At 34.9% G+C, this 12,798-nt stretch overlaps 1 protein-coding gene across 1 annotated transcript; it reads left to right on the top strand.

Annotated features, from left to right (window-relative positions):
* Positions 1-10,783: 10,783 nt before the first annotated feature.
* NECHADRAFT_55040 (uncharacterized protein) lies at positions 10,784-11,590 on the top strand (the record flags this gene model as incomplete). Its single annotated transcript, XM_003040172.1, has 3 exons — positions 10,784-10,975; positions 11,036-11,250; positions 11,311-11,590. 3 exons carry the CDS (start codon positions 10,784-10,786, stop codon positions 11,588-11,590), a joined length of 687 nt encoding a protein of 228 aa, XP_003040218.1.
* Positions 11,591-12,798: the final 1,208 nt, after the last annotated feature.

The following is a 12,798-nucleotide window of genomic DNA, read 5'->3' as shown; positions in this document are numbered from 1 at the left end:
AACTCTATACCTAGGTTACTATTATAATTACTAAAATAGAGGAACTTAGAGGACTTATTGACTATATAGCCGCTACTTAGTAAGTCTAAAATTAGTAATATTATGAGAATATCTAGAATATTAATTAAATAGCGATTGCCGCTATAAAGGGTAAGGATATTAGAGAAATCCTAAAGCTAGAATAACTAGAAAAATTTAATAGCACCGTATATAAATTACCTATGTTTCTTATATAGCTATGCGTATTTATGCTCTATTACCCTACCTAGTTCACCACGGCATCTAGTAAGGTCTAATATACCGCAGGGCATCTCACTAAGCATACTATAGCTTAGTTTAAACCTATTATAAAGGAATACCTTATTAAACCACTTAATAAATACTCGCTATAAACCATAAACCTCTACTCTAGCTTTAAAACCTTCGAAGCTATGCTCTAATAAGCCTTTAGAATAGTAGATAAAAAGGCCTAGGCGGAAAGAGAAATTAAGGTACTCCGATAAACTTGCTCCGCATTAGAATATAGCACTAAGTACCTCTAGCTTACCTCGAAGCTTAACTAAGACTAGGAATTACTAATATCCTTTTTCTTTAATAGACTTAAGAAGGAGGTATAGGCTAAACTCTATAAAGAAGACCGGCCTAATAACCTCGTTGATTATATCGGCCGAGTAGTTAGGATTAATGACTAATAGTTCTCTTAGAAGAAGCTCTAGAACCCCCGCAATAGTAAAGAAAATTATTAGAAACCTCGGTTTAATATTAACTAAGGGTAATACCGATAAAACGATATATCCTATAAAACCTACGTAGGACTTATAAAACTCGGAGTAACTTAATAGAAGAAATGTAACTATTATGGACTTAAATGCCGATATTACTATAAGATAAATTATATTAAGAAGGTCTACTATAAAAAGTAGTATAATATTAAGGAAGGTTATTACTAGCTATAGTAATAGTGACTCCCCGAAGGTAGAAAATAGGTAAGATTCGCATAAGCTAATAACGAACTATAGATAGCTCTATAGATAATAAAGATACTCGGTATAGTATAAGCGGGCTATAACCGGATAGGAGCTATACCTAACTAAATTAATATACCCTATTAGTAAGCCTACCTCATGGAAGAATAGACTAGGGAAAATGAGGTCGTCTAAAATAATAAGAAGGATCGAGTATATCGGATGACCTAGCCCTAAAAACTTAATTATATGAACCTCATGGATTATACTAGGATATAATTAGAATAAGAGCTACTCCTAGAACTAGCTAATAAACTAAATAAGGACCCTAGTATAAAAACCATCGCGGTTATATAATATAAGAAATCTACCTAGATAAAAGATAACTAAGCGCTACTATCTCTAACCTCCTAGGAATAAACTGACTACTAAGAAGCCGCTATAGAAGGGTTTGACTATAAGAAATAGATCATAAGGTACGATAAGAATAATAAATCCTAGATACCTGCTATAGTCTATTGAAGGGATTATTAATAGAATAACCCTATATAATATAATCGCACCTTATGCCCCTAATATTAGGCCGAGGTATTATAAGAATACGATAAGATCTATAAATAATAGAAGGTAGACTAATATAGTAGACTATTATATAATAATTAGATTATAAAAATAGTAAGTAGCGGTCTAACCTAGGCATAAATTATAAATACTATAAACCCTTAGGAGTATTAATAAGAGGAACTTATATAAGTAGGAAAAGGAATATAAAAAACTAATAAAGAACTATAAGAAGAAGATCCCTACTTATAATTATATAACTAAGATGATAATTGATACTAGAATAATATATAGGAATAATATATCTAGATAGCACGAGAATATATAGATACCGCTAATAAATAAGAAATTTATATTCGCGCCTATTATAGAGAATTAATAGAAAACCCTAAATATCTAGAAATACCTTTTAACCTACGAGATAATATGCGAATATACCTAATATACTAAGAATATACTAATATCTTATAGATATCTTATTAGTAATACTAGTGCGAGACCTACTAAAAGGAAAAATGGGAGTAAGATTATTTCCTTATCGCACTATTATATTAACCTAATAAGAACTTATATTTATAATATGAGATAGAAGGATATTAAATTTTCTATTAATATAAATCTATTAGCATAGCCTATGTATAATATAATAGCGACCTCTATTATATTATTTAAGAATAAAAGCGGGTTACTTATAAAATTAAAGACTAATAGAAGTAAATTAGCTAGTAGGAGTAAGGAGACCTAGGAGCCTAAGAAGAAAGGAGCTACTAAGAATATCTATATAATTAGATCGATAACTATAACTATAAAGTATATAATAAGAGCGAATATAAATATGATTACTATAGCTATGCTCTCTATAGGTTAAAAAACTAGATACCCTATTTAATATAAGGTAATAGATAGATAAGCAAGGGAATAAACTACCCCGGAAGGCCTTATACTCTATAAACGGAGGATATAGGCGATAATACCTAGAGTTAAAAGTATAAGTTAAGGGAGAATAATTAAATACTTTAGTAGATAGCGGAGCTAAGCGGAATTACTTTAACCTAATAATAGTAAATAGGCTTAAGCTACTATAGAGGCATAAACGTAAGCCCTATATAGTATATAACCTCGAAAGAATACCTTTTGATTATAATAATAGATTTATTAACTATAAGATTAATTACCTTAAGGTTTTTACTAAAGGAAAGAACTAAGGAATCTTATTTAATATTATACTAAACTAAAGCTATGATCTTATGCTCGGGTACCTATAGTTATAATGATTTAACCTATATTTTGACTAGAGAACTAGCTAGATAATTTCTTGCGATACTAAGATATCCTTTATATTAGATAATAACTTAGATTAGAGATCTTAAACTTCTACTAATAATAGAGAAGTTAGGAAGAGGCAAATATAAGATACCTCTCTACCTATAGGGATAAAATATAAATACTATAATAGATAAAAACGATAAAGGCAATAAATAATCGCATAAATTATATAATAGTTCTATACGCTCGAGAAGGACCTCGAGAAACTAAAAAAGGATAGCCCGGAAAAAGAATAACTTAAGAATATATTATAGAAGTACTAAATCTATAAATAACTCTTCGCGGAAGAACTTAGAATAGGTCTACTAGAATATATATCCTATGACCTTAAGATTAAGTTTATTAATAGGAAGTAACCTAGCTTTAGTAAATTATACCTACTTAATAAAGTATAACTCCTAGTATTAAAAGAATATATTAAAGATATAATATAGAAAGGATATATTAAGGAAAGCAAGTTATCTATTAGATACCTCGTTATATTCGTTCTAAAGAAGAATAGCAAGCTCTAACTTTATATCGATTTCTAAATACTTAATACTATTATAATTAAGGATTATATATTACTACCTCTTATTAGCGAGTTAAAGGATTAACTTTTTGGGATAAAGTATTTTACTATATTTAACCTTAAAGGAGCCTATAACCTTATTCAGATTAAGGAAGGATATAAGTAGAAAACCGCTTTTTATACTAAGTATAGACTATTTAAGTACCTTATTATGCCCTTTAGACTTATTAATATACCTATTATATTCTAATAAATAATTAATAATATACTATGAGAATATCTAGATATATTCGTTATATATTACCTAGATAATATCTTTATTTTCTCTAAAATAGAAGAAGAATATATAGAATATATCTATAAGGTATTATAGATACTATAGAACGCTAACTTATTAGTAGAACCCGAGAAAAGTAAATTTTATGCCTCGGAAGTAGAATTCCTTAGATATATTATCTCTTATAATAAGATATAAATAGACCCTAAGAAGGTCTTAGTAGTTAAGGATTAGAAAGAATTAACTAATATTAAGGAAGTATAAGCCTTTCTCGGATTCGCTAATTACTACTATAAGTTTCTTAAAGTATTTAGAAAAATCGCTATATTATTAATAGAACTTATAAAGAAAGATAAAATCTTTATATTTAGGGATAAAGCTAAAAATACCTTTAATGAAATTAAAGAACTTATCCTAAGCGAACTAATACTTAAGATATTTAACCTATCTCGATAAATTAAACTAGAAACAGATACCTCGGACTTTGCCCTAGGCGCCTAGATCGGATAACGAGACGATAAAGGATAACTATACCTAATCGCATTTTACTCCTATAAGCTATATAGAGTAGAACTTAATTACCCTATCTATGATAAGGAATTCCTTATAATTGTTAATACTTTTAAGGAGTTTAGATACTACCTCCTAGGAAGCTAATATTAGATTAAGGTCTATATAGACTATAAAAATATTTCTTATTTTGCGATAACCTAAGAACTTAGCGGACAATAATTATAATACGCCGAATACCTCTTAGAATTTAATTATATTATTATCTATATTAAGGGATCGGAGAATAGCTAAGCGGATACTATTAGCCGGAGACCTAACTTAGATATAGGAAAGATCTAAACTAAGGAATAATTACTATATTTTATAACCGAAGGATACCTATAATAGCGAATTATTACATACATTAAGTAATAGCAATACCTAGACGCAATAGATATAACTTATATAGTGGAATAGGGTAATCTACTCCTTATAAAGATCCTAGAGTATAATAAATAACTTCTAGACGATAAAAGAATAGATAAATAATAAGTCCTAGATGAATTACGATATAATTTTATACGCGAAATATATAGTTACTAGTTATATAGATACTAAGGAATTAATAAAACCCTAGAATGAGTTAAGACGATATATACCTTTCCTAATATAAAGAAAATTATTATAATAATTATTAATTAATGCGACCTTTGCATAAAAACTAAGGCATGATGCTATAAACTATACGGTAAGCTATAACCCCTACCGGTACCTTAGCTGCTATGGGAAGCTATTATAATAGATTTTATTACAAAGCTACCCCTATCGGAAGAACTAGCTACCGGGAATTTCTATGATAGTATTCTTATTATTATAGATAGACTTATGAAATTTTCTTATTTTATACCCTATAGAGAATTAATAATAGCTAAAGAATTCGCTTATCTTTTCTATTTTTATATCGCTAAGATATATGGTATACTACTTAAAATTATTATTAATCGAGGATTGCTATTTATATCTAAGTTTTAGTAAAGCCTAATAGGATATTTGGGAATTAACTATAAACTCTTTATAGTATATTATAAGGAGATAGACGGATAGATAGAATGCATAAACTAGATACTAGAATAATACCTTTAATGCTATATTAACTATAAATAGACTAACTGGGTTAAAAAGCTATTAGCTACTTAGCTAGCCTATAATATAGCTATAAATAAAAGTATAAAAATTATACTAGCCTATGCTAACTTTGGGTTTATACTAGATGCTTACTAATAATCACGGGATATTATTATTAACCCCAAAGTAATCCTTATTAGCGATTAATTATATAACCTATATAAAGAAATGCGAATAGAACTCGAGTTTATTAGAAATAGAATAATAAACTATATTAATAAGAAATAGATCGAGGGACTAACTTTCTCGGAGGGAGATATAGTTTATCTTATAATAAAAAATATTAAAATAAAATAATAAAATAAAAAACTCGACTATAAATATATTAGACCCTATAAAGTTAAATAGAAAATCTTAAAATATAATTATAAATTAGACTTATTACCTAAGGTTAAGCTCTACCTAATCTTTTATATTTTACTACTCGAATTAATATAAGATATTATCTAAGTAAAAATAAATAATAAACCTAATATAGAAGTTAATAGACTAGAAGAATATATCGTGGAAGCTATCCTCGATATAAGTAAGATTAATAGCAAAATAATATATTTTATTAAATAGAAGAATTACCTAGATTTAGAAAATATATAGGAACCCTTAGAATACCTTACTAGCGTATAATGCCTTCTAAAGAACTTTTATTAATACCGCTAGAGCTAGGCAAGGGGTTAAAGTTAAAATCACTTAGGCTAAGAGAAGCCTAGTTAAACCCTTTAGGGTTTAGAGATTATAGCTCCTCTTAGATAGATTCTTTGCGATGACTTAGCTCCTCTACTAGATAATCTTTACCCTTAAGACCTTAGATCCCCCGCCGGAACTTAATAGCCCAATACTCCTTAACTAAGTTCTTAGTTTTCTATAACCGCGATAGGCAACCTACGGCTAATACTATCTTTGCTTATAACTCTACTAATTCCTCGTGAAGTTATAATAAGTTAGTACTAGCCTTTTCCTTATCTTCCTTTAGTTTTTTCTCTTGCGAGATTAAGTAATATACTATCCCATATATTAGTAAGAAGGGCTACCCTAAAGGAAGGAATCTAAGACTTATGAGAATTCGTGACCCGCGTTCCGTTATAAGAATAACCCCGCCGTATGCATTTACTATACCGTGAGGAACCCTCTATTATTAAATACTCCTTCCGGTGCTTAAAATAATACGAATATAGCATATCTATAAACTCACGAGATAATTCGATACTTACGGCTAAAAATTAATATTCTTTGGATTTTTGATTCGGATATTTAGAAATGCGGCTAGATATTTTATTAGCGCGATATCCCGAAATGATTATAGGTTTAAGTTACACCTATAGGCAGGGGAATAGGAAATAGCTATTTAAATGGCCTTATGGATAAGGCCTTAGAAGGGGAGATATCATGTCATAACCTAATATGCACCTAACCTCTGTAATATATGTGATTGCCTTATACCCGGGTATTAGCACTAATTAGAGAAGGATTATTACTGAAGTTAGATTATTATGATCTTAGGATTACTATGATCTAAGGATTATAATAATCCTAAGATAACCGTGATCCCTTTATAGCTAGCTTAGTATATAGTATATACCTATGTATACTTTCCTATGTAGTAGCTACCTTAGCTATTAATATAACTTAGTTATACTTAATACCTTTGAGTATATTACTAGACGTAATATTATACTAACCTTTAAGGCTACGCAATATAATCTAGTGCTAATATAAACTAGTACAACCGGTTTATCCCTTAGGAAATATCCTCTCGTTATACTATAAATAAAAGCACGAAGACTATACTAATATATATAAATTTCGGATTTATACTAGATGCTTACTAATAAGCACGAGATATTACTATTAACCCCAAAGTAATCCTTATTAGCGATTAACTATGTAATCTATATAAAGAAATATAAATAGAACTTAAATTCATTAAGAATAGAATAATAAATTATGCTAATAAAAAAAGGATTAAGGGATTAACCTTCTCGGAGGGAGATATAGTCTACCTCGTAATGAAAAATATTAAAATAAAATAATAAAATAAAAAACTTAATTATAAATATATTAGATTATATAAAATTAAATAAAAAATCTTAAAATATAACTACGAATTAGACTTATTACCTAAGGTTAAGCTCTATCTAATTTTTTATATTTTATTACTTAAATCGGCATAAGATATTATCTAAGTAAAAATAAACGATAAACCTAATATAGAAGTTAATAGACTAGAAGAATATATTATAGAAGCTATCCTTAATATAAATAAAATTAATAGTAAAATAATATATTTTATTAAATAAAAAGACTATCCTGACTTAGAAAATATATAGGAACCCCCGGAATACCTTATTAGCGCATAATACCTACTATGGGATTTTTACTAATAACTCTAGAAGGAAGGGAACTAATATTAAAATCGAGGATAGCCGACTAATTAATAATATTAATAGCCCTAAAGGACTAAGTATTAATAATAGCCTTAGCCTCCCGGCGATCTAACTCCTTTAACTCGTCTAAAGAATTTAAACCCCGATATACTATCTCTATACCCCGCTCGTAGATCTATTTCTTCTAATGACGAAGGCATATTAGGCGGGATAATCGCTTATTTATTTACTACTAAAGAGTAATTAATTCCTTTTCTGCTTTCTCCTCCTTAAATTCTAGATAATACTTCTCTATTATTAGGCGCGACGCTATGAACTATTAGTAAGAAAAGGCAATAAAACGCAGAAAATATATTTATTAGCGGAAACTAATATACCCGAGCTATTATAAGCGCGACTATGATAGATATACTTAGAATAATAAGAAATACCCTTAAGTATCTTATATTTTAGATACTTTTAAGAATAATAGGAATAAGGCATAACTTTAAAGCTTATTTCTTTAATAAGCTTAAAAAGATAATAATAGCGCATAGTAGAATGGGATTTTACTTTTGATATACTATTAGTATCACGGAAATAATTATAAGGGAAGGTTTAATAAACTAAGGGAAATTTAGGATAGCTAACTTTAAAGGCCTTAAGGATAAGACTAACAGAGGGGAGATATTATATCACGGCCTAATATATACCTATTATATGCATAGGCAGACCCCTATAATTCCTTACTAATTAAATAAATAATTACCTCTAATACTAAGTAATTATGGTAATTATCTTATTAATTACCCTAATTACCTATATAATTACCTTAATTAAGACCGATAGGTAGAGTAATTATAACTAATACCCTAAGTATATAGAATATATTTATTATACTTTCTTATATAGTAGCTACCTTAGCTATTAATATAACTTAGTTATACTTAATACCCTTGAGTATATTACTAGACGTGATATTATACTACCCTTTAAGGTTATGTAATATTCTCCTCTACTAATATAAACCAATACGACCGGTTTATCCCTTAGGAAAGACCCTTTCGTCATAGGCACCTCCAGAGGCAACTAGACCTAGCCGGGCTAGAAGACCTTTGGGAAGAGGCTGATACCCTTATAAGAGAGGCTATTATAGCCCTAGTGGCTAGAAGCCCTAGTGAGTGCCCTAAGGAGCCTAATTCAAGCCTTATAGCCCTTCTAGTTAGAGAGGGAGGCCTAGGAATACCCTTACATAAGGACCTAGCCCACGAGCTATTCCTAGCAGCTAGGGAGGCCTCGCAGCCTACCCTAGACCTCATCCGGAAGCCCCTGGCCCCGCAGCCTACCCTAGACCAAAGCCAGCCTAACCAAAGCCAGCCTAACCAAGGCCAGCCTAGGCTAGGGAAAACAGCCCAACAGGTGCTAAAGGAAGCTAATAAGGCTAGGCTAGCAGGCTTCTTAGAGGACCTCCCCGCTAGCTATAGGCACGCTAGGCTAGAAAACGCTAGCTATCTCGGCCGTAAGTGGCTAGGAGTCTTGCCTACCCAAAAAGCCCTATCTTTTATAGACTCTAAAATCACTAAAGCCCTCCGAAGCCGGCTTTTCTACCCAATTAAGCCTATTAGCCTACCCTATAGCTCTTGCGGAGCTATAGCTGCCTTAGGCCATCAGGATACCTGCAAGGGTGCTAATAGAAGGTGGATTGCAAGGCATGAGGCTATAACTAGGGCCTTTATAAGAGCCCTAAGTAGCCAGCCTACCCTAGAGGTCGAAAAAGAACCCCTAGTCCACCCAGAAGCTAGCCTAAGGGCTAATTTTGCAGTTAACCTAGGAAATAGCCGCTATTACTATGATATTCAAATCGTAGCTATTTCAAAGGATTCTACTAAAGAAGACCCTTATAGCACCCTTAGAGAGGCTGCCAAAGAAAAACGCAGAAAATATAGGTCCCTAGGGGCCTTTTTCCAGCCTCTTATCATCTCAGCAGGCGGCCTTATAGACCTAGAGACAGCTAAGACCTATTAGAAGCTCTAGGACCTTATTGGCCCCCTTGCGGCTAACTAGCTAGACTCCTCTATTAGCCTTGCCCTAATGAGGACTAGGGCGACCTCGGCGGCTTCTATAGCCCGAGATACCCCTAATAACCTAGCTAGGTCGATCTAGAATACTTCTAGGGCTTCTTAAGGCTTTTCTTTATCCTTTACCTTTTACCTCTTATCTCTTATCTCTTTGCCTTTTTCTTACTAGCTATACCTCTCTCTTTTAGTTATTTCTCTTTTTCCTAGCTATATCTCTCCCCTAGCTTTATCTCTTTCTTAGCTATACCTCTTTCCTAGTTATATCTCTTATGCTTTTTCTTTTATTATTTCTTAGAAAAATCTCCCCTCTTTTATCTATAAGCTATATCTTAGCTAGAAGAAACCCCTAGGGCAAAATAGCTTAGATAGTTAATAGTTACTCTGTTCTAACCCTAACCCTGGGGTATGGTGGTGTCACGTATTGCCGAGGCAGACGCGCCCGGAGCTATCAGTAACCTGGGCAATGTTGATTCCCGAAAAGCTCAGCCCAACTGCCAAGCTTCCGCCGCTCCCCGCGAAATTGTCTGACGACTCTCCCCCGGTGACATCCCTACCACGAGGCTGATAGCAGTTACTCTATGAACCTCGGCACGAGAATGAGTTGGCTAAATGTTTGTCCTTCGATAGGCGGTTTGCTATGACCCTGGCAGATTCCGACTGAACCTCGTGTTTGGAAATGAGGTCAAGGAAACAGGGCTTTGCTAGTATCTTGCAGAGATTCGAGAGACTGGCAAGGTAACATGCTATCATGTGGATCACTCGGCGACCCCGAAAGAGCGCTTTCCGTCTTGGAGACCTTTACTTTCCTATTCGGGGACCGAGAGAGGTCTTTTGTGAAAGATAATAACGCTTGGGCTTTACGATCAGATGCCGTGCCCTCTCAGGCAAGACCAGCATGCATATAACTATCCCCCAAGTCCAGCACCCGTCGTCGCAGAATACCATGATCCTCAATCCGCCACGCCTCATCACATTGTTCAATTGCTAGTTAATCTTTTTCAAGTTGCCCTCAATCGGAAATCACTAAGATGAAGTTCCTCCCCTTCGTTGCTCTGCTGGCGGGCCTTTCCAGGGCCCTTCCACTCGATGCCGCGGCCAATGATGGCAGTCTTACCACTCGAGCTCTCTTCTCGAGTGATGAGCTGCTCGACGGGGACGCGGGTTCTTGTCCCAGCGCAATCTTGGTGTATGCTCGTGGCTCCCTGGAGTTCGGAAACCTGGTAAGACTACCCATGAGACTACCCGTTATAAGTGTGTTGAAACCTACTGACATATCCTAGGGCTTCTTAGGGGGCCTTGTCGGTGATGGTATCAAAACTGTGCTTGGCGAAGACCAAGTCTGGACCCAAGGAGTTGGGGGAGACTACTCTGCCGCCATTGGCGACAATGGACTGCCCGATGGAACTAGCCCAGAGGCTATTCAGGAGATGATCGGTCTCTTCGAGCTTGCTGATAAAAAATGCCCTAATGCTACGCTTGTTTCTGGAGGCTGGAGGTTAGTACAGAAGTCCTTTGACACATTTGGACGGGAGCCATACTGATATGGTGATTATAGTCAAGGTGCGGCCCTGGTCGCCGCGTCCATCCGTGACCTGAACCCAACTATCCGTGGCAAGATTGCTGGCGTGATTCTCTTCGGCTACACCAAGAATAAACAGAACAACGGTCGCATTCCTAACTATCCCGCCGACCGCCTTCGAGTGTTCTGTAACGATGGCGATGCAGTTTGCGAGGGTGAACTTAGTATTACGATTCCTCATCTGTTTTACCTGAGTGAGGCGCGTCGCGAAGCTCCTGAGTTCCTCATTGAGCAAATTAACAAGTACCAAGCTTGATACACCAGGGGAAGAAGATTTGCGGGTTTGGATGGAAGCTACGTGCGTCCTCGACTGGGAGTCTGGGTTCGGAGCAGGCTCAATGGAAAATTGCCTTAGTGGGGTCAGAGAGGGACGTTACAAGGAGAATGTCAATATTGTGCTAGTATATTGGTAGATAACATCCACGAATATAGCCCGGTTTCATCTTATCCTCGTCTTACACACATGCTTGGTCCATTTTGTTCCTGGCTGAATAAGCTTAGTGGCCTAGCACATCTCCAAGCTCGGTTTCGGCCAGCTGATGCCGGTATGGTCCGTAATCAAACATCTACGTCAAGAGAAGCAGATCATTGTGCCCCGTCGATATGCCTTGAGAGGACTTTCCTGGCCATTGAAGAAGAAAACAGAGGCCCCAGTAGACAGCGAGAGAGACATTCTATACCTCGTAATATGGCTTGCTAGCTAAGCAGTCGGGCTCGCGTAAATTACCTTGTGAGTTTTGCGGTCACAGCCTGATGTATGGAGGTGGGAAGTAGTGAAAGAAGAACCACCCTATTCTATAGATTAGGCTAATAGTGGGGTGGATATGTGTCAAGACTCTCTGGGCTTCTTTTCCGAGATACCGAAGGTGAACCTTGATGGCGTCGATGACAGGCCAATCGCTCTCCGGCCACTTAATGCGCGTCACAAACGTCTCTCGTCCCATGTGGTATCGTCCTTCTTGTTTTCGAATGCCTACGTAAGTCATCCACTATTAGCTCTGGCTATCTTTGAAGAAATCACTATGCCCTGTGTGCTGGCTAGAGCTATTATTTGAGCTGAGGGGAGACAAAATTACTTGATTTACGAAACAACTTGATGAAGGATACTGAAATTAATAGGTTGGACCTCCCTTGCGAATACGAATCCTATTGTAGAGCTACGAAGTCATTGAGCTGAAATCAGCCACTGAGTTCGAATTCATCTTCGTCGGACAAACGGATGTGTTTGTGACACTGCGTACTAATGAGAACAGAAGAACATTCGCAACGCTTTGATGCCGTTTCCGACACGGAGCATTTTCCTTCCTTGGTAAACCCTTGCAGTCAGTTGTGACATTGTCACTCATTGCTCAATTGTCAGGTGAGGAGGCTAAGGGGTTCCACACCAACCGGCGTGATGCCAGGGGCTGTGAGAACTAGGACCGGGGGTGCCTGTGATGCAGCTCTCCACTCGATTCGGCTTAA

Source organism: Fusarium vanettenii (genome assembly GCF_000151355.1).
Source record: "Fusarium vanettenii 77-13-4 chromosome 13 genomic scaffold NECHAsca_77_chr13_6_0, whole genome shotgun sequence".
NCBI lineage: Eukaryota > Fungi > Ascomycota > Sordariomycetes > Hypocreales > Nectriaceae > Fusarium > Fusarium vanettenii.
Note: the sequence above shows the minus strand (reverse complement) of the source record. Positions and strands in the feature narration are given on the sequence as shown.